The sequence below is a fragment of the Lathyrus oleraceus genome, chromosome 2 (genome assembly GCF_024323335.1).
Source record: "Lathyrus oleraceus cultivar Zhongwan6 chromosome 2, CAAS_Psat_ZW6_1.0, whole genome shotgun sequence".
NCBI classification, from domain to species: Eukaryota; Viridiplantae; Streptophyta; class Magnoliopsida; order Fabales; family Fabaceae; genus Lathyrus; species Lathyrus oleraceus.
Genome location: NC_066580.1, coordinates 484,383,570 through 484,407,144, shown reverse-complemented (window position 1 = coordinate 484,407,144; position 23,575 = coordinate 484,383,570). Strand labels below are relative to the sequence as shown.

The 23,575-nt window shown below is 36.3% G+C and overlaps 2 protein-coding genes across 3 annotated transcripts; one reads left to right on the top strand and one right to left on the bottom strand.

Annotated features, from left to right (window-relative positions):
* Positions 1-8,747: 8,747 nt before the first annotated feature.
* LOC127120719 (remorin) lies at positions 8,748-10,933 on the top strand. Of its 2 annotated transcripts, none has more exons than XM_051051244.1 (5): positions 8,748-9,076; positions 9,144-9,224; positions 9,312-9,399; positions 9,864-9,945; positions 10,082-10,933. In XM_051051244.1, the coding sequence occupies exons 1-5, from the start codon at positions 8,917-8,919 to the stop codon at positions 10,280-10,282; spliced, it is 612 nt and encodes a 203-aa protein (XP_050907201.1). In that variant the 5' UTR covers positions 8,748-8,916; the 3' UTR covers positions 10,283-10,933. The 2 variants fall into 2 exon arrangements, with proteins under 2 accessions (XP_050907201.1, XP_050907202.1); XM_051051245.1 differs by having other exon boundaries at positions 8,766-9,076; positions 9,153-9,224.
* LOC127120718 (transcription initiation factor IIE subunit beta) lies at positions 10,644-14,895 on the bottom strand. Its single transcript, XM_051051242.1, has 5 exons — positions 14,521-14,895; positions 14,006-14,227; positions 12,860-12,991; positions 12,614-12,730; positions 10,644-11,398 (listed from the first exon to the last, which is right to left on the bottom strand). Exons 2-5 carry the CDS (start codon positions 14,225-14,227, stop codon positions 11,060-11,062), a joined length of 810 nt encoding a protein of 269 aa, XP_050907199.1. The 5' UTR covers positions 14,521-14,895; the 3' UTR covers positions 10,644-11,059.
* Between the last annotated feature and the right edge of the window lie 8,680 nt (positions 14,896-23,575).

Below are 23,575 nucleotides of genomic sequence, written 5' to 3'. Positions count from 1 at the left end.
TGCTCCTCTGTGAGCATCGAACCGTCGAGCTTATCCGACGTTAAACAAGCGCTTGTTGGGAGGCATCCTAACATTGTAAGTATTTACAGTTTTCTGTTATGTTGTATTGGTGTCCATTTTGAAAAACCTTGCTGAATGTGCTTTACCTGCTGTTATGAAAAAACAAATTGTTGTCATGCTCGCTAGCAGCTCGCTAGGCGAAGGCAGTAGCGAGCTGATTCGCTATCTGCTCGCTAGGCGAAGCAGCAGCGAGCGCTGCGTGGCAGCACTTTATTTCTGTTTCACAGGGCCACTCATTTGGGCCCAAACACTTGTTATTTCGTTTTTTTTAGTTTGATAAAGGATCAAACTCACTCCAGAACTCACAATCACACTCTCATTTTTCATCTCACACAAAACCCTACTGTTACATTGCAAACCTCATTGTGCATTTCTACTTCTATCGATCTCTTTCACCAGGTTTGTCCTATCTCATTTACATTTTGTTGTCAAGATTAAATTTCTGAATATGAGACATTTAGGGTGAATTTGAGGGAATGGGTACATTAGGTTTTGCATGTGGATGTGGATTTGCATGTACCTTAGAACGATGCCTTTCATGATAAATCATTTTGTTCTGAAATAGATACCATGAGACCTTGGGTTTTTCTGAAATTTCAGTGTTAACAAGGCAGAACCCAAAACCCGCAAGATTCGCTAGCACCTCGCTAGGCAAATCAGTGGCGAACATGACAGTAATTGGATATTCTGTTTTGCTTTCTAATTTGTTTTGTGTTTGTGTTGTTTTCTCTCTATGTCTTTGCAGATGGCATCCAGATCAAGCGCGCCTAAAAAGAGAAAGGTCAGGATCACTTCCCGTACCGTGCCCATACAATTCGACACCGACAAATTTGTCGGGCCAAAGCAAGCGGCTAGATATATGGCTTTGGAGAAGAGAAAGATTCTGCCGAAGAAAAGATTCATAATCAACCCCGAGGGCGAATACCGTACATTTGCCGGGTTGATTCACAGTAAGCGGTGGGACCGGTTGATATCTCCGCTTGAACACTATGACATCGAAACAGTGCGTGAGTTCTACGCGAACGCACTGCCTAACGATGACGAGCAATTCACATGGACAACACGAGTGTCTGGCCGTCAGGTTGCATTCGATCGGGACACAATTAACTGTGTCTTGGGTGAACCGCTCCATCTGGGAGCGAATGAGAGAGACACTTACCATAGGGATTTGAGGCTTCACCGGGATACCGATTCAATTTCTGTTGCCCTGCTTTTTGAAGGGAAATTAGTTGAGCTGAACCCATCTGGGGTTCCGATGAGATACCATAGGGAAGACATGATTCCCATGGCTCAGCTGATACTCATGTTGGTTCTCACAAATATAAAACTCAAGTCTTACACCTCTACCGTGCCGATCCCAGTGGCACATCTGGTTCACTGCATCTTCACGAATATTCAAATTGATATGGCGAGGGTAATTGCTTTGGAGATGAAGTCTGTGGTCGAGAGCGGGCTAAAGTCGGGGGCACGAGTTAACTGCCCCTTGCTTTCCCGTGTCTAATCATGGGTTTGTGCCAACATGCGAAGGTGAAGCTACCCTCCCGGAGTCAAGTAAGGATTCCTCCGGCCATCAATGATAGATATGTGGCCAAGTTTTGCAAGCCTAAGAACTTAAGAAGTGGTGCAGCTACTGGTAATACCGGGACTTCTGATGGTCCTGGTACTTTTGCTCATGGATCCGATCCTTTCCAGCAGGCTGTCTGCAACTACAATTGGGATTGGATGGCGGCAACTCAGCGCGCCATGGTTGACATGCACGACTCTATGCAGCTGTTGCAGTTGCAGGCACGTGACCCCTTCGGTGATCACTCGATGATGACGCGTGAGCAGTTTCTGCAGAACGCTAGCTGGCTTGTGGACAGGCCTATGTTTGGAGAGGGGCGGGTGCCGGTGCATCTGGTGCTGGTGCTTCAGGTGGTGCTGAGGATGATGGTGATGATGATGACGATGATGATGATGATGCTACCGGTTTTGAAGCCAATAGTGATGAGGGTTTTGAGTCCTTTGAGGGCTAAGTTTGTTTTGTTTTATTGTATTTTTCAGATTTGTTGTATTTTGATTTTGGTTATGTACTTTTGGGGTGTTTTGTCCCCCATGCACATTTTTAAAAATTTTAAGTAATGAGTATTGTTTATGTTTTTAATTTGTGTGTTTGGTTTAAATTTCTTTTTGTTTAATAAATTTTTGGTTGTTGAGTGTCAAACCTTCTAGATTGGTTGCTCCTCAAAGAAGTATCCAATGAAGGTGCATCCGAGCTTGGATGGCAATGATAAAAATAAACAAGTGAATAATGCTAAGGTACATGGTTACCTCCGGTTAGAATTTTAGAATGCATTAAGAACTTTACTCTTTTTTGTAATTGAATATTGTTCTTTTTGCAACATAATTGAATGAATGTTTCATCTAGGACTTAGAACCACAAATTGTGAGGAAACCTCCATTGTACACTTAAATGATGCATTCTAATAAACTCTGTTGATTCATTTGATTCATGCTTGGTCTTTTATTATTGTGAATTTGTGGAAGCAATTAGAAATGATCAAGGCGCTTGTTTTCTTATGAGCACAACCAGTTCCAAATACAACTTACCCGTGAGCAAAGAGAGTATTCGTTAACCCCTTTGAGCTTAAACAGTTGAATCTCATCTTGAAATAAAGCGAGATGTCAAAAATCTTTTTTCTTGAAACCCGTAAAATTTTGATAATTGTTCTTTTGTCGTAAAAAGTCAAGAGCATTCACTTAGGGTGAGTAAGAAATAAGTTGGGGAGAACGAAAAAGAGAATCGGTAAGTGCCACAACTCTTGAAAAACCGAGCAAGCATTGAAAATAAAAAAATATATATAAAAATATAGAAAAGAGAAACATCTGTTTTGTAAATATGATGTGAAAGAAAAGAAAAAATAGAAAAAATGAAAATGAATGCTTGCTTGGAAGAAAAATAGTGAAAAACAAAAATTGAGTTGTGAAATAAGAATTGTGAAGGTTTCAAATGAGAAACAAATGGAACGAAGTTGAGATGTGTGAATAATGTACAGTGAATGTCTCTTTTGCATCGGCAGTTTCGTTTTCAATGGCCTTAGAAATGACCCTTGTTTGTAAACCTAACCAAGCTACAATCGGAAAAGTCCTTAGTGATCTTCTCGCTTCCGCATTTCCATTTATAATTGTTAGACATTGTATGAATTGAATTGATTTCTTCATTGTTTGTTGGAGAGAGAGATTGTCCCCGCGGTTGCAAACACGTAATTTCTTCAATCCTTATTCGAAGAGGAGAGATAGGGTGATTCATTCAAGATAATATTGTTGTGGATAGATACATATTTCGCATTGCTATTAAGTTTTAGTTCTTGTGCATTATGTTATTCTAACCATTGGGAACTTATGCCTGGTTGATTTTCTTGTGTTTGAGCCGTTTTATCCGACTTCGGAGAAACCTTTTTCTTAAAGCAAATCCTCTTGTCCTTCAAGAGGCATACTTTGCTTGAGGATAAGCAAGAATCTAGTTGGGGAGAGTTTTTAGATGCCCAAAAGTGCTTATTTGAGCTATCAAATGTGGGCATCTTTCACTCCTTTTTGTTGCTAAAGCGTTCGAAACCGCCTTTGTTTTAGATGAATCGCAATACAATGTTAAACGATCTTGGTACCTTTGATTTGTGCGTTATTGTGCAGGAATTAGGCATGAAATAATAGAAAATGAAGGCACAAGAAAGTTGGCAAAGGGACCAAGAGAAGAAAGCATTCATCAGCACGCTCGCTAGGCGAGGGCTGTGGCGAAGGGCTCGCTAGGCGAGCACCTAGCGAACATCTCCAGTATTTTACAGTAGCAAACATCAACAAACTCGCTAGGAGAGCAGCCAGCGAAGGTGGTAGCGAACACGCCCAGACTTGGTCAAAAGCGCAGCCAGCACTCACTCGCTAGGCGAGCCATTAGCGAGCTCCCAGCGAGCAATTCCAGTAGCAAAACCTCCTAAGCTCGCTGGAGCGAAGGTTGAAGCGTGGGCTTCGCCTAGCGAAGGTTTTGTTCGCCTAGCGAACATGCAAATCTGGCAAAGGATGTTTCTCTGGACGCAGGTGCCTCTGGTGCCTATTTTAGGGGCTCGCTAGGCGAACCATTATGCTCGCCTAGCGAGCATGACAGCTCAGTAGCAGCATTATAAGTAGCAGGGGCTACTTTTTGGAGCCATACTTTTACACTTCCATACTTTGTACTTTTTTTAGATATTTTCAGCATTGCTCTAGAGATATTTTGTAACCTAGAAACCCATTTTTCTTCATCTCTTAACATTATTCTACAAAAAGAAGGTGGATTCCCATCCAATCTCGATTCTTCGACTTGGATGTTGATCAACCTTCAACCGAGTCTTGTTGTGCAAGCCATCATGAAAATGAGTGGCTAAGTTCTTCATTTTGTCAAGGTTAGATGTAGATGATCATTAGCTTTGTGTTTAAATGGGATGATCTTCATATGTAAACTCTTTAATGATGAATATATGGTGAAAACTTTGTTTTATTGAAAACTCTTTGTGTTGGTTTATGATCGAGAGATGTTTACCAACTCTTTACCTAGGTTTTCATCCAATCTTGTTTGTTAGCTAGAGATAGTAATGAATGATTTTGTTCACCATAAGGTTGAACCAAAAAGTTGTCATTTTGATAGATTGTGTTAAAGATAAACAATGGATCAAAATGGGAAAACCCACAATGTGTGTTAGAGATAAACACATTGGGAGGACTTTGTGAAATAGTTTGTCATCTAAAGGAGTTTATAAGTTTTGTTGATCGAACATATACATGCAAAGTGATCGTCGAACCCTAACTTTGACAATATTTCTCAAATAGAAAAACCAAAACTTTTACCGCATTTTATTACACTTTTATGCAAGATACTGTGACTAAAACCAAAACCCCCTTGTTACTACGAGTTAAGAATTGAAACAACTGTCGAACGGCGGCGATATCTCACAATCCCTGTGGAGACGATAACAAAAACCCGACACTTAAAACTACACTCAACATCATTGCAAAGTTTGCAACTTGATAACCTTGACTTTATCGCCTCCTTCATAGTACTTGACAAAAATATCACATGCCTCCTTCACTGATTTAGCATGAGCAGTTTTGTCAAAATTATCTGCATCAACTGCCGATTGGATGTAAAACATCGCCTTGCAATCCTTCTTCTTGGCATCCTTGTGAGCGATTCTCTCTGTGTCAGTTGCATCTTCACCAACCGCATGAACACCATTAGTAACCACTTCTAGGGTTTCATGAAATCCAAATAGAGATTGCATATGTTTTCTCAATCGAAGTAAATTCTTGTCGTCAAGAGTTGGAAGGGAGTTTGGTAAATTTTAGTTACCTTTCCTATTTGCAGTGATTGATCAACAACAACCCACGATCCCGGAAACACGCTCTCTGACGTGTGATTCTTGAAAACACAATCAAGAATCTAACTAGAGCTCTAGATACCAATTTGTTAGTGCGTGAGGCACTTTCAGTGAGGAGAGAAAGAGAGAAAATAAGGAAATAAGGATTATATTTTTGAATTGAATGATAATAAAACTGAATTACAAAGTGTCTATTTATATACAGCTACATGACTTGAATACTAATTAAAGTAACAAACCCTAAACCCTAATTAGCTTTGAGCTATGGTCACACAACTCAACTTAGATTATATCTAATATCTCAACAAAGATAATGCACGTTTGGCTCAATATCTTCCATTTTGCGACATGTTTTGTTGACCTTATCTATAGTGTGTAACTTTCTTCAATTTGTGGTTGCACAATCTCCATTATCTTCGGTTAGTGGCACGATCAACATGTAACGTGATTATAGTGCTTAATTGTCCAATCATACTGCATTTTGACTAATTTTAAAGTCTTGAAGACCATATCAGACTCGTTAAAGATTCAACTGACTCATGTTAGGATATGTCCATACCCGCATGACTTGCTATAAGGTGAAGGGAGTTCATATATATAGTAATCGTTTGTCTTACTGATTTCAAATGACATGTAATTTACTTTTAAGTGCAAACAAATGTCTTCTATGTTTTATTATAGATCAACCTTGAGTCGTAAGATGATGTGACCTAACCAACCATTATTGCACGTGAAAAAATGATCATTGTCGGGTAAACAAGAAAATTAGTTGTTAAAAACCTTGCCTTAGCTTGCAAAAGGTCAAAGTTCCTTCAACTCATGGACCATTTGGTTGAGCGGTCCATTTATGTCATCTATCTTATTATGTTAATTATTTCTCATCTTAATCCTAATGGAAAAAAATTCAGGCTTCATTTTATACGTCGGGAAGCATGATACTTCATCTACCAAGAAAGGTGTTTTCTTTATAGGGATCCAATACTCTTATCGTCTTCTTGTAAGTTCCTCTTCCCCTACATATAAAGAACTTAGAAAGGGTGAGAAGGTCAAATTGCAGTCTCTAATACACGGGAATGATTCGACACCTTCTTTGGTAATGATCTCCATAGCTTGCTTCGGTTTTTGTAGAGAATAATTTTCTTAACGCTTCCTCTTCTGAGTTTTGGTGAGAGTGACTATGTGATGTGTTTTGAACTTGGTCCTCTCGTTTAATATCCATTGTATTTAAGGTACATCGAATGGGATTTTATCACTCTCTGAGTTGTTAACTCTCAATTGTCCTTGATGGTAATTTTAAGAGACTTCGGTCCTTCTTCTATGGTAAATTTTTCTACCCTTTTTATTCCTTTAGGCACAAGCTTCTAATTAGTTCTAGGTAAGGTCAGTTTCCTGTGAATTAGATTGACTACTTGATTTTTCCCCTTAACACTTGTGTAAGGATTTCTATACGATTCAGAACCATGCATAAAAATGTATTGTTTTATTAGGTCCTAAGTGAGTCGTCAAATCTTAGGTGGTTTGCCACTTTTAAAATTATCAATTAGTGGTATGCATATCAAACACTTACGTTTGATCTATCTTCTTATCTCCTTGTTATGATTCTACTTATCTGACTTTAGGCTGCCAAACTTGTTTCACCCATTATTTATCCTTCCCATTTGTCTTGAACCTTAATTTTTTTAGAAATACACCATAGTGATATTCATGGCTAGTAAAAGATTGACATCAACATCCACCTTCGACATTTACATATTGACCAACTATATATATATATATATATATATATATATATATATATATATATATATATATATATATATATATATATATATATATATATATATATATATATATATATATATATGCCCTCTAGATAGCCTTGTAAATGGGTTTCGAGAAGATAACACAATTAATTTTTGCATAGTTATAAGAGTTGTATAACTTGTAATATTTATTTCCTTTGATTTCTTTAACTATGAGGTTGGGATCCAACATTTGATGTCCAAAAGGTCTAGCCTTGGATCCAATTGGCTCTTGGAATTAAAACGAATTCCTTATGTGGAATTACACCAAACTTAATGCAGAATTCTGAATCAATCTTGATGAATAATAATCACCCTTCACTCAAATGAATCAACCAACCTTGGTTGTAAGATGATTCTACTGCACAATTGATAATGAAAGAAGAAGAAAAAGATGATTTGGAGAAGAAAAGGAAAATTAGGGTTTCAACGAAAAAGAGGAAGAAGAAGAGTTGTGAATTCTGTAGAGAAACTTCTCTGTTTTTAAACTGAAATTTTATTCAATTTTTCTCTTTGCAACTGCATTACAAACAATGATATGATACCTCCCTATTTATAAGCTGAGATAGTTTGCTTACTAAGCAATCTCCAACTAACCTAACTAACTCAACTTAAACAAACAAATAAAGTTAAGTCTTAAAATTTGTCGAAGACACACTTCTTCGATATTTCAATAATTTCTTACTTTTGTCGAGTAACATACTTCGACACAAATAATTACATTCGCGACACTGGCTAGCAGCTAGTGCCACACATTGTCTAGGAGATTTAGAAACTCGGTAGAAATTGAACATGGGGATTCCCCATTTAAATTTGGTTCGTCTTAACATTATTTCTCGAAGGAGTTCTAAATATTACTCTTATTTTTTAATGTATTTTTATAAATAAATATGTTGAAATTTAGGATGTCATAGAAGACATCTTAAAAACGTTAAAATTTGATGTTTTCTTTGCGTCAGCGTTACTCGCGAGCTCTTCATGAATGGTCTATCAAAAATAACATTTTAACTCTAGAGGACCTTGAAACATCTTATTCATAAAGAAATTAAGAGAAAGATGGACATTGAAAACCTCATAAACTAAGCAGCACAGAAAGCCAAATTAATCAAGAAAAGCAATCACTGAAAAATTTCCAAACAGAAAAATCATCAAGAAATATGAAGGAGGATTAAAACTAACTATTCTTTATGCAAATGTGAGGATGAAGAGTGCTTAATTCAAATGATTAACGAAGGTTAAATTCAAGTGAATTTATGACTGAGCAACAAAAGTAACAATACAAACAATAGAATAAAAAAATTGTAGTAAATCACATGTCAAGAATAGTTACAAAAAAGAAAGATACATGAAAGAAATTAACAGCTAAGAAATAAGATTCAATTTCAACATCATTAGACATAGTTACTTTGACAGATGTCATAAGACATAGGTAATAACTACAGTAACTACAAATAAAAAATTAACAAGACCGTGAATATCCGCATACATTTGTTGTGGTGAAACTTCCCTACTCCCCTACGTTTGTGAAACAAAAAACCACCCTGTCAAGTTACCTTGTTATCTCCAAATTCCTTCTATACTTGCTATATATTCAACTTTAATACAACTCTTAATCATAATATTCATTCATCCACCCAACTTTTCAGCTTGCACAACAGAACTAAACCATGGGAGAATTAGAACTAGAAGATAACAGCCTCAACAAAACCGAATCACAACAGCCTCTGGACCCTGTCCCTGAAGAGCGTTCCCCTCTTCAGGAACATGAATCAGATATCGTTAACCAAGAGCCTGATCAATCGGTCACATCTACAGTCGATGATCAGAGTAAGTCTCTCATGTATATATAGACTACTTTATTTGATTCATTCAATCCATCATGTTTTATATGCAGAGGTTGCAGATGATCATGCTGAAAATAAGGAAACAGAAAACCATCATGATAACAAAGATACTAAGGGCTCAAGTGACAAAGGTTATTTTCAACCAAAAATATTGTATAAAATTATTATATGTTTAATAACAGATATTGATAACTTTGTTTTTGATTTTGTTTGATCAGATACTGGCCTTGCAAAAATTGTAGCAGAGAAAAGATTGGCTTTAATTAAAGCATGGGAAGATAGTGAAAAGACAAAGGCGGAAAACAGGTAAGAAACCTCAAACCATCCTATAAATCTATGATAACTGTGCTAATCACTGTTCTGTTTTGGTTTTTTGCAAATTTATTAGAAACGTGATTAACAAGAAAATGTTGGTGAACCATTTTGACGTGTAGTTTGAAGTTATTTGGCTCCATTAATAACTACAAGCTTTTTTGTGTGTGTGTGTGTATTTTGAAAGATATCAATAAGGTTCTTTGTTAGTATATACTCTTTTATGAGATTTCTTGTGAATTTGCATGACTTTGAAGTATGGAATGGATCCTGAAAAACTGGAGCTAGTTATTAAAGAATGCATACTTCACTTTCACTTGCATAACTAGTTAGGATTAAATACAATTTTTAATCATGTGCAAATGTCAATATTTGATTAGATGCTGGATAAAATCTCCAAGTTCATTATCTATTTTGAAAAGTGAGTTTGATGAAAAGTGAAACTAACTGTGACACAGGGCATACAAGAAGCAATCTGCTGTTGGATTATGGGAGGAAAGCAAGAAAGCATCAATAGAGGCTCAACTCAAGAAATTTGAGGTGATTGATTCATATATTGTATCTTCTTTTGTTGTTTCAACCATTAGAGCTCAAACAGTTAATGAGTTCCAGTTAAAGAAAAAATATTTAGAAGAATTCTGCCGAGCTTAACGCATCAATATGCTCTGATTAACAGGAAAATTTGGAAAGAAAGAAGGTTGAGTATGTTCTAAAAATGAAAAACGACATAGCTGAAATCCATCAGTATGCTGAAGAGAAAAGGGCAATTGTCGAGGCTCAGAAAAGGGAAGAATTTCTTGACCTAGAAGAGACAGCTGCAAAATTTCGTAGCCGTGGAGTTGCACCAAAGAAATTTTTAGGATGCTTTAGCAGTTAAGTCATTTTGAAGCAAATAAAAAGACTGAGTTCTTGATGGATTGGTTACTTGGTGTTCAATTATGTATACTTTTAAAGTGTGGTTTGAGCTGTTAATGCATTATCTGTTCTTATATGTATTGTTTGAGTTATATAACAAAGAATTCCATATTTCACAATTACACAATCAACACACTAACTTATAGTCTTATATTTCGAGCCAACCTATGAACCAAAATTCCATCATTTTAAGACAGGCACAACACAAATTTACATGCAAGTGTTTTGCCAAGAACATTTGAAATAACATGCAAATGTTTAAATATAATCAAACATCCATACAAAATGTTAAATAAAATCACATCATTCTGAAACAGAAAACATACAAAATCATTATTCATTTCCAGAGGTAAGACGTATGAATGAGAACATATTCAATACATTCACTCTGCTCCATTTTCTGCCCTTGGTTTAAACCATGCGGCCTTGAATTTGGAAAAACTACCAGAAGAGGGGCTCTGGCCACCTTTTCCCTTTTGCTAGAGAATCTTGTTTAAGCCTGGAAGGAGTGCCCAGTATTTACAATGTGCTCTGAAGAAATGTTTCTTCGACAAATTGGATATGTCCAAAACAAGTGGAAGTAAAATCTAATACAAAAAAAAAAAAAAAAAAAGATATATCCTCAAGGACAACTGGAAGATTTTCTAAACACATGATCAATTTTGCACCATTAAATATACTATGAGAATTCGCCCAACACATGCTTCGAGTTACTTGGATCAGGAGTTCTTTACTTAGATCAGTTCTTTAAGTTCTGAAAAAGCTCTGGAAGATGAGCATTAGTCAGCTTGGTCCTCTTGGTGATTTCATTCTTCTTCTTCTTAGGTTTAGGCTTGGATGAAATGCCTTCCATTTGTGCAGCACTCCTCCTCTTTGCAGTGTTAGTAGCAGGCTTCATTCCATTTTTTTGGAGATCCCTCTCTATATCAATCATATCACGGGGCAATTCAATCCCACGAAAAACCTGTTTTAGGTCATCATCCACCTTAATGGGCACTTTAGGATCATTCGGGTAGGCAATGTCTTCCTGTGAATCAAAGTTGGACAGCAGCCAAATCTCCCTGCCAGCTTTCAAACCCTATAAACTGAGAGCTTTATGAGATCTTATTTCCACAAGAAACCAATTATATAACAAAGTTTTGACTCTTGACCACCTCTAAAAAACATCACCACTAACCACAGCCATCTGAGTATAGATGTTGCAGATTAATAGTTTTTTTTCTTCATTTTTCAGTAAAAGCATACTAAAACAGTTCACAGTTGTATTAATATACATTTCAGGGCCGAGTAAAACTCTATGAAGCAGAGACACAATGAGTATAATCTTTCAAAAGAATAAAAAAAATTAGAGAAAATTAGTCAAGTGAAAGAGACACATTGACTAAAATGAAGTAAACTTTGGTGGCTTTGCTCTACAAATAGATTTAATGGATTTAAGTGGTTTCTATAACTAATAACCCACATTAAGGTTGGTGCAACTGAATAGAATGTTTCTCTGAACAACTCCTTAGCATTCTCATTCATAATATGAACTTGCCTAAATAGTCATTGAATTAAATAAAATATCCGAAACTCTCTGAGGACTAATATATAGATAAATGAAAAGACAAACCGGATAAGCTCTAAGGATGCATTTGCAACTACTGAATAGAGGGTGCACACACACTTAGTTAGAGCTAAGATTCTGGGTTGGAACTGTCGAGGCGGGTCTAGTTCCATAGGATAGACACAGGGCCAGTCTATTTTTTATATAGCCGCTAGGCCAAAATGCTTTTATGGGATAGTCGGTCATTTGGGATAGCTAGGGCTATACCGCATTTGGAGTAGTTGAGATCAAACTTCATTTGATTGTGATAGACAGGGTGTTGAAGGAACCCGTAAAGGGCATTGAAACGAGTTGATCCAAGGCTTTTAAGATAAGTTGGATCTATATATCTATATAATTGTGAATGATTAGTTGGATCGTTTATTTCAGATACACTGTTTCCAACCATATTTGTCTATTCAATTGTGTCCCTTGACATCTTATTCTTATATCCATCGGCTTGTGTTGACTATAACATTTGAGCTTCTTTCATAGATAGTGATTGGTTAGTATTTTGGCATAAATGTGTTTCCCAAAAAGTCATAGTGCACAAACAAGGAAGGAATCAAACTTGTGAGATAAGAATAGCAGCTCAGTAAGCTCGATGCAATATGGGAGTTAGGCATGTATCTATGATTAAATTTCATCAATGTATCAGAAAAACTAATGTCAAGAAATCAATAAAATTAGCAAACAAAAATAATTTACCTGCAAGTCCTCCATCACAGTAGGGTACGAATCCTTCAAGTCAATAACAGCAATGCCCTCTGGAAATTTGCGTATCAGGAAAAGCAGCTCTTTTTTGTCCCGGAGGGCATGTTTTGACTATAGACCAAAAGCAATGCCAAATATCATGAACCAAAATAGTAGTATAAGAAGAGAAGAGGATGTTATTGTCAGAGTGAACAAAATCGAACACATGAAGATTTACATATATGCGAGAATAAAAGTTACCTTGTAAGAGAATCTTTCTCCATCATATCTTACTTTTGGATTTTTCCTCATATTGTCAAAAACATCTTTGTTAGCTTTCATGTCGACATGGCATGTTTCATTTATTTGCTCCAAAGTTAAAGCCTGCCGAGTCTATTAAGAAAACACAGGCACAAGCACTAAATAAGTATCCATGGCAACATGCTTTTACCCATCAACCATGAGAGAAGCTAGACATTGGTTGGAAAAGTGTATTAGCCACCAATCAGACTGACCATTAGGCACAAAAGAGCTTTCAGATGACCAACATAAAAGCATACTTATATGTCATGTACAAGAACCTATGCAGAACTTTTCCAAAAGTGTGACGTGATTTTGAAATTAAGCATTTATAATTATAACCCAAGTACTGTTGAACCTAAAGCACAAGTAGTTTCTCGTAGTATTTATAAGATGAAATGGGACTACATACGTGCATGAAATGAGGTAAGTGATCCATTAATACTTTTTATTAAAACCGGATAATGGTGGATCCTTGAGAAAAAAGAATACCACCAAAGGTGATCCATAAAATTACTCCTATTAAACATTACTAATTTACAGGGTAGAAGAAATAATTTCAGTATAAGTCCCTCTTATGATAGGAGGAATGCCAGTGTTGATAACACATATTATTTATGAATTTGTTTGAATTAACTTACTTGAGATTATCTATTGACCTAACCTAAGTACAAGTGAAACTATTTGGAAGAGCTTATGAAAACATCTTACAAGATGTTTACAAGATGTTTACAAGTTGTTTTCAGGTTATTTCCATAAGCTCGCCTGAATAGCTTATAAAAACAACTTATGGCCTATATAGAAATAATTTAACTATTTTATATTTTGTTATATAAATAGCTTATGCATAAGTACTCATAAGATAAACATTTAATTAGGTTGTTTATCCAAACAGGGCCATAAACAACTTAAGTCCCTTCTCACATGCTATAAAATACTGTATTGACTGTAATATCTAGGTTTCTGATATCTTGGTGACAGCACCAAAATTGCATTTACAGCTGCATAAATAGCACAATTTCACCACAATTTTCTGCAACATTAAGACCACAAAGGGCACGCAACATAAAGATTGCAACTTGTATATGATCTATACCAATTTGGTACCTCATAAAGAAGATCAATAACACGCTTCATCTGAGCTCCAACAGGAGCTTTACGTATACTGTTAATATGCTGAAGCCTCTCCGTATCAGTTGAGAATTTGACAGGAACAAGAGAAGTCGGCATTGATGCAGATGCAGTCTTGGTAGCTGCTATGCTCGATAGGGTTGTTTGACATTTCTCCTGCTGCTTTTTGAATCTATCGAGCTTTCCTTGTAACGCCATCTGATGATATTCAAAAACAATCAAAATCGCTAGGGTTTCACCGATAAAAACAGCAACAAGAACAAGTATCTATAGATTGAAATTCTCTCTGATCATAAAAATTTGGATGATCAAAACCTAATTCTCGATCAAATTTTTGAAAAAGGTTTAGCGAATATGGATCAAATGATACGGTGATTGAATTTTGATTTTGGGAAATTGAAGATCGGAAAGCGTGAAAACGGAAGATGATTGAATCGTGCAAGCAAGTAATCGGAAACAATGAAATAGAGAGATAAAGAGAGAAAGAAAACCGTGAGTGAGTTCGTGAGAGATTTCTCTCTTCCGGGAGCAATGAAAATTGAAAATACAACAAGTGCTTCGTGCGAAATTTGTTTCTTAGTGTACTTTCTTTTGCATTTTACCACTATTTGATGTTTGGTGCCATTTAGCCTACGTGGCTGGAATTTCTTTTTTTGTTACAACATGATGAAGGTAATTTCATCTATTCACTTGATATAAAATAATTTAATGGCAAGGTCCAACAATAAAATAGATATTTTTTTCGCAAAATTACATAGATTAACCTTTTGAATAAAGGATAATCACAATATGCGGATAATTGAAAAAAACTCTTATCATTTCAACTAAGTGTTTTTGAAAATATATTTTTTCGATTAGTTTTTATAATGGCATATGATTTTCACGAGTGTATATATCCATTAATTAAACTTTGTTGATAAGTTTTTAATAGTGTCCTGAGTAGTTTCATTTTTAAGCCATGGTTAAATGTAAATTATAAGTGTTACGGAAGAATAATAGAGGTGAATTAATTACTTTCTATTTGACACCATCTACTCTCGTAAATTATTCCTTTGTTTAGCTGCCTTATAAACATCTCTCAATTTTCGTGTTCCACAATTCAAAAGTTAATAGTAACAATGGGTCAATCTATACTATATATACATGTGGTGTTCTTGTTTTCTATAATACAATTAGGTTAAGTTTTAATGAAGATTCACTTATATTCGTTCTACCATTCTTTTCATGATTAAGTTAGAGTTAGGCAATGGCGGAGTCAGATAAAAAAAAATTGGGATGACCGCTAACATAAAATAAAGATTATAAATAAAATGTAAATAGTCATTTAATATATACTGAACTCGTCAATAATTGACTACGAACTAATGCTTACACTAATCTCCCTTTCAATATATATTGTCATGCTATCTCCAAGAAACTCATCATCCATCTTGTTTCTCAACTTAGTCTTAATAATTTTCATTGCTGAAAAAGACCTCTCAGTTGTGGCCGTAGAAACGGGAAGAGTCATGATAAGACGAAGTAGTCTATCAATCAAGAAGTAAGTTTCAGCCTGTCCAAATGCAACCAAACATGAACATAGTTCTTGAATAGTTGATAAATTATTCAAGTTTGATGCTTGACGAGCAACAAATAGAAAATGTTGGAGTTGAAATTGCAAATTATTCTTCTCTTGATCACTAAAATTCATAGGATAATATTTTTCAACTAAAGAACAAATAGTATCAATGCTAAAAGCTTTATATTCATCCTTAGAAGATAAAGAACAAGAAAGAGTTAACAAATCCACTGCCTGCTCACTGAATCTGCTATTCAACTCTTGTAATTGTTTGTCAATGGTAGTGAAAATGATTTCAACTTTAAAGTAATGTTGAATTGTGACTTGATTCTCTTCAAGACGGGAGCGTCCAAATCTTGTTGTTGAATGAACATCATTAAGATTAGGAATCTCAATACCATGTTTTTCACAAAAGATACCACTTTAGTAAACAATATATCCCAACCATTTTCTCTCAAACCTTGAATAAGATGTTTTGTTGAACGAACCAAATTCATAGCGTTAACTACATCTTGATTTTTTTTGTAAGGCTTGACAAAGCATATATGTTATTCCCATGATTTCTTTCATCAAGTGCAAAATAAATATAAAATCAAATGCCTTCAAGTAATTGTAACAACTATCTGCATCCCCACGTGTAGTATAACTCCCTCTATCTTTTGCATGTTTTTTTAAAACTAAACAAGTTGCTTCATACATGTTTATCAAACTAGAAATTGAATCGTAATGTGATCCCCAACGAGTATCTCCAGCTCGTTTCAATGTACCAACTTGATTTGCATCTTTACCGGTTACAATCTCATCAATCTCTAACAAATAAGCAGTTTTTTCTAATTGGGCAGCTTGTAACTCATCATGACGCTTTGTAGAAGAACAAACAACATTCACAACAAAGATCAGCTTCTCAAAAAATTTATGAACAGGTTTGACTTCTCTTGATGATGTAACTAATGCAAGTTGCAATCGATGAGCAAAACAATGAACATAGTATGCATAAGGACAATCTTTCATAAAGAGGGCTTGTAAACCATTCTATTCTCCTCTCATATTGCTAGCACCATCATACCCTTGGCCACGAATGTTAGAAACATCAAGGTTATGTCGAGAAAGTATATCACATATTGCTTCCTTTAGAGTTAAAGATGTGGTGTCTTTAACATGTGCCACATCAAAAAATCTCTCTTGTATTAAACCAACTTTATCAACAAATCTTAATACAAGAGCCATTTGTTCATTTTTTGACTCATCACGAGCTTCATCAATTTAGAGAACATAAAAATTAAAAGAGAAAAAAATTAATAAACTTAATTAATCAACTTTAATCCGTTTTCAAATACCGGTAACTTCACTATTAGAAATTAGCAGCAACAATGATTAAATAAACCTTATTACAGTGTATAACTATATATGTAAATTACAGTGTTATGAATTGGCTTAATAAACCCCATATAAATTATTTTAACACATCAAGAAAGAAGAACCCTAAAAATCTCAAAAACACAAATCAAGCAATCACTTTAATTTGTTATTTTTTATAAAAGAAGAATGAATAAAGTTTTTTACCTGTTAGATGTCGATCACTTTAATCTGATCCGATTCCGATACCGGTAGCAAACTCATATGAGAAAGAAAGGAAAGATAGGAGTTTTTTACCTTATCTGCATTTTAACCTAACTTTAAATGAAAAAGAAAAAAAAATTAATTTTAATTTAAAATAAGGATGTTTTAGTAATTTAATATATATGAATTAAAAAAAATAAAAAGTTGAGGGGTGGCTGTGGCCTTCCCACGTCCCCCTTCAGTTCCGCCACTAAAGTTAAGAAAGGTTGAATGTCATTTTTCTTTTTGCTTTTATTTGTGGTTATTTAACTCATGGATTTTAATTTCCCTTTAAGAGATAAGCATAAATTATGGATATAACCTTGTGTTAGGTGTCACACGAATTATTAAGAGGTTAGTAATTTAATACTCTTTAAAGAAAGTTGATTTTTTTTTTATATTTATTAAATAATTAATATATTTAATTCATGATATAATTTAGATGAATTAATTATTTAATAAATCTAAAAAATATTTTTTTATTTATAAATAAGATCGAATGTAATAATAATTAAAAATATATGTAGATTCTTAAGACAGTGATTTATTTGCACAGACGTATTAAATTACTCTTCCAATAAAAGTAAAAGATAAACAATCTCTATCTTTTAATTTACAAGTAAAAGCTCGGTGTTATATTATGATATTATTTGGTAACTTATTTATTTTTTGAAACTACTGGTAATATAATAAATATTATGTATTTGTGGTTGTTAAGAAAAATAAATAAATAGGAACACATACTTGGGGTTCAGCTGTTTTGGCCCATCTATATAGTTTTTTGTATAAAAATGCACACTGTAACACCCCGATAAAAATAAGATAATTATTTAATTTAAGTTAATATTATATTTATTAATTTAATTAAATAATTGGAATTATTGAATTATTATTATTATTATTATTGGAATAATAATTATTGGAAAATATATATAAGTTGGAAATAAGAAAAAGAGTCTCATTTGGTAAAGAAAGGGTTTCACGTGAAAAGCAGAGAAGCGGCTGAAAAGAGGAAAAGGGCAAAGAGACAGAGCAAGAGGAAGAAGGTTGGAGAAGAGAAAAACTTGAAGCTTAAAGATTCGCCGGATTAACTCAGGTAAGGGGGGTTTATCGTCGTTTAATGGGTATTATGGGTTAACATGTAATGGGTAGTGATGAACCGTTGATTTGACCCTAATTGGGATGTTGAATGCTGAAAAATTGTGATGGATAAGTTGTGTTAAAACTGAAATTGAATCTGTAATTGGATGGGTAGTGATTTTCCGAAAACGTAGCTTTTTACGGAATTGGAATCGGAGGTCCGAAAGTCCTCCAACGGCGGAAAATGCGGAGAATTCTGCATTCTGCTTCGTGTTAGCGCAGGGACAGCTTTCTGTCTTGCGTTAACCGGTTAACCCAGTGTGTTAACCGGTTAACACTGTTAGGAATTGTGAAGTATTGTTGTTTTGCTTGCGTTAACCGGTTAACCCAGGGCGTTAACCGGTTAACACTGTTGTGATTTATGAAAATTGCTGTTCTGTTTGCGTTAACCGGTTAACCCAGGGCGTTAACCGGTTAACACTGTTGAGTTTTGCCAGAAAGCGTGTTCTGTGTTGCGTTAACCGGTTAACCCAGGGCGTTAACCGGTTAACACTATTGGAAATTGGAAAAAATTGATATTTTAATGTTGTGAACATAATTGGTGATTGGCCTATATCGGTGTGTGATATAGTAGGGATTATTTCCCGTTGTTTTGAGTAGGATAGGTATTAGTATAGTGTGCTAATACTGTGACTGAATTATTTGGCATGACATAATATGATTATGTGATAAATATGCTGATGATGTGTGAAAATATGCATAATATTGTGAATGTATATATTATGTATGTAATTGTGGATGGACTGTTTTATGGCTTAGAGTGTGAGCATATGTCCATTGTGGATTGTTGTTGATGTTGCATGCTAGGTGATTTGGCATAGCATAATGTGGCCTTTATGGTGGTAGCTAATTCCCATGGTGAGGAATTAGTGATGTTAGTCATTTTGGACTGTTGTTGATGTTTGCATGCTAGGTGATTAGCGTGCATAGCATGGCCCTTGGGGTGGTAGCTAATTCCCATGGCGAGGAATTAGTGATGTGAGTCACTAGGTCTCCAATGAGTGGGACTAGTGAGCTTGGTAGCCGTACCTGGATTTGGTCGGTGAAGTTGAACTATATGTTCACGAATAGTCGGTACCGCATGCATGGAGTCTCATTGCATAATGTATGTATGGCGTATAATATGAATGGATGTATTCCAATATTATACGTGTGTTTTGTGTTGGTGTTGAGTATGAATTGAGATTATACATGTGCTTTATGTTGGTGTTGAGTATGATGTTTGAGTTGATGTGCCGTTACTGAATGTGTGTTATGATTAGGGTGATGAAATGTGTTAAATTACTTAACATTGCATGATATTTTATAATGCTTATTATATCGATTGAGGAACTCACCCTTACAACTATTTTTCAGGTAACGAGCAGTGATTGAGTAGGAGCTAGTGCTTGGAGTCTAGTGTAGTTCCTTAGTGGGTCATGCTCTGGTAGATGTAACATCGGGATGGGATGTTTTAAATGTTTTATTGTTGGTTGTGAACCAGTTTACATGTAATATGCTACATGTTTTGCATGATTGATTTAATCTCTATCCGCTGCGTATTGTGCAAATGCGTTATGTTTTGAATTAATAAAAGAGCATGACAGTTATCATGGTGAATGGTGTGAAGTAATTGTGTGACACCCTTAATTGCATATTTACTCTGATTGATATATGTTGTTATTTTAATTAAACTTTTGGGGTATTTTAGAAGGGTGTTACATTAGTGGTATCAGAGCATAGTCGGTCGAGTCGAGTCGTAATTATTCTGTTTCCCTGTACGTGATAGGTGTTGTGTAACCCTATCAGTACTTATTGTTTTAGCTTGTTGGGTTTTCAGAATAGAGATGGCTGGAAGAGGTAAAGATGATGCTGCGATTGCTGAGGCTCTGGGTATGCTAGCTGGAGTACTTGGAGGGAATCCGAATGTTGTGGGAACGGGAGCTGCTCGTCAACTGAGTGAGTTCCAGAAGAACAATCCTCCAATGTTCAAGGGAGCATACGATCCAGATGGTGCTCAGAAGTGGTTGAAGGGGATCGAGAGGATCTTCCGAGTGACTGATTGTGCCGATAACCAGAAGGTCAGGTTCGGTACGCATATGCTGTCAAAGGAAGCAGATGATTGGTGGGTTGCTGCCCGCACTGAGTTGGAAGCTGCTGGGAGTGCTGAGATCACTTGGGCGGTGTTCAGAGAGAGATTCCTGAGGAAGTACTTTTCGGAGGATGTCAGAGGAAAGAAAGAGATAGAGTTCTTAGAATTGAAGCAGGGCAATCGGTCTGTTACTGAGTATGCTGCTAAGTTCACAGAGCTGTCGAAGTATTACACTCCCTATGATGAGGCTACTGGGGAATTTTCAAAATGTGTGAAGTTTGAGAACGGGTTACGTCCCGAGATCAAGCAGGCTATTGGGTATCAGCGAATTAGAGTGTTTTCTGACTTGGTCGACTGTTGCAGGATTTTTGAACAGGATACCAAGGCCAGAGCGGAGAGCTATCAGCAGAGGGTTGATAGGAAAGGCAAGAATCAGAATGATCGTGGGAAACCGTATGCAGCTGGCAAAGGTTTCCAGAGACAGAGTGGGATGAGGAGACCTAGTGGGGGAGACTCCAGTGCCCCTGCTAAGTGTTATAGATGTGGTCAGGCTGGACATCGTTTCCATGAGTGTACCAGTGCTGAGAAGAAGTGTTTCAAGTGTGGCAAAGGTGGTCACTTGGCTGCAGAGTGCCGGTTGAAGACTGTGACTTGTTTCAACTGTGGAGAGGTGGGTCATATCAGTCCACAGTGTCCTAAGCCGAAGAAAGAGAATTAGTCGGGAGGCAAGGTCTTTGCTTTATCGGGTTCTGAGACTTCTGCAGATGATCGTTTGATCCAAGGTACGTGTTATATTAATGGCTTTCCTCTTGTAGCTATTATTGACACAGGGGCGACTCATTCCTTTATATCTTTGGATTGTGCTGTGAAACTTAAATTAGAGATATCTGAGATGCATGGGGGTATGGTGATTGATACTCCTGCGAAGGGTTTAGTGACTACTACTTCAGTTTGTTTAAATTGCCCTTTGAGTATTTTTGGTAGAGACTTTGGGATGGACCTCGTGTGTCTTCCACTAGTGCAGATTGATGTTATCCTGGGTATGAACTGGTTGGTGTTTAACCGAGTTTCTATCAACTGTTTTGATAAGACTGTGATTTTTCCTGAGATTGAGGAAGGAAAGAGTTTGTTTCTATCAGTAAGGCAGGTGAATGAGGCAGTAGCAGATGGGGCAGAGTTGTTTATGCTGTTAGCGACTTTGGAAGCTAAAGATAGACTGGTGATTTGCGATCTGGCCGTAGTGTGTGATTTTCCTGATGTGTTTCCTGAATAGGTGAATGAATTACCGCCAGAGCGTGAAGTTGAGTTCTCGATTGATTTGGTACCTGGTACTAGGCCGGTGTCGATGGCTCCGTACCGTATGTCTGCTGTTGAGTTAACTGAATTGAAGAGTCAGTTGGAAGATCTGTTGGATAAGAAATTTATTCGTCCGAGTGTGTCACCGTGGGGTGCACCAGTGTTATTGGTTAAGAAGAAAGAAGGTACTATGAGGTTGTGTGTGGACTACAGGCAACTGAATAAAGTGACGATCAAGAATCGGTATCCTTTGCCGAGGATTGATGATTTGATGGATCAGTTGGTTGGTGCGAGTGTGTTCAGCAAAATAGATTTGAGATCGGGTTATCATCAGATACGTGTGAAAACTGAGGATATTCAGAAGACTGCTTTCAGGACAAGGTATGGACATTATGAGTATTCTGTAATGCCTTTTGGTGTGACTAATGCGCCTGGAGTATTTATGGAGTATATGAATAGGATTTTCCATCCGTACCTAGATAAGTTTGTTGTGGTGTTTATTGACGATATTTTGGTGTATTCGAAATCTGAAGAAGAGCATGCTGAACATTTGAGAGTGGTTTTAGAAGTTCTACGAGAAAAGAAGTTATTTGCTAAACTGTCCAAGTGTGAATTTTGGTTAGAAGAGGTTAGTTTTCTTGGTCATGTGATTTCAAGAGGTGGTGTTGCTGTTGATCCTTCTAAGATAGAAGCGGTATCTAAGTGGGAAGCTCCGAAGTCAGTTTTTGAGATAAGGAGTTTTCTAGGACTTGCAGGTTATTATAGGAAATTCATTGAGGGATTTTCTAAGTTGGCGTTACCGTTGACGATGTTGACTAGAAAGGGGCAAGCGTTTGTTTGGGACTCAAAATGTGAAGAAGGTTTCCAAGAGTTAAAGAGAAGGTTAACTACTGCTCCTATTCTGATATTACCAAGTCCGTCGGAACCATTTGAGGTTTTCTGTGATGCGTCATTGTTGGGCTTGGGTGGTGTGTTGATGCAGAATAAGCAGGTTATAGCTTATGCTTCGAGACAGCTGAGGGTTCATGAGAGGAACTATCCGACACACGATTTAGAGTTGGCAGTTGTGGTATTTGTTCTGAAGTTATGGAGGCATTACTTGTACGGGTCAAGATTTGAGGTTTTCAGTGACCATAAAAGTTTAAGGTATTTGTTTGATCAGAAAGAGCTGAATATGAGACAGAGGAGATGGTTAGAGTTTCTGAAGGATTATGACTTTGGTTTGAATTACCATCCGGGTAAAGCAAACATAGTGGTTGATGCATTGAGTCGGAAATCATTGCATATGTCTATGTTAATGGTTAAGGAATTGGATTTAATTGAGCAGTTTAGAGACTTGAGTTTGGTGTGTGAGAGTACTCACAATAGTGTTAAATTGGGAATGTTGAAGTTAACGAGTGGTATTCTGGATGAGATTAGAGAGGGTCAGAAATTCGATGTGCTTTTGGTTGATAAGTTGACTTTAGTGAATCAAGGTCAAGGTGGTGAATTCAGAGTTGATGAGAATGGTGTTTTGAAATTTGGTAATCGGGTGTGTATTTCGGATGTTACCGAACTTAAGAAGAGTATTCTTGAGGAAGGACATCGTAGTGGCCTGAGTATTCATCCTGGAGCTACGAAGATGTATCATGATTTGAAAAAGTTATTTTGGTGGCCGGGAATGAAAAGAGAAATTGCGAGTTTTGTTTATTCCTGCTTGACTTGTCAGAAGTCAAAGATTGAGCATCAGAAGCCGTCTGGGCTAATGCAACCGTTGGCTATTCCAGAGTGGAAGTGGGATAATATCAGTATGGATTTTGTTTCTGGTTTACCGAGGACAATTAAGAATTTTGAAGCTATTTGGGTGATTGTCGACAGATTGACAAAATCGGCTCATTTCATT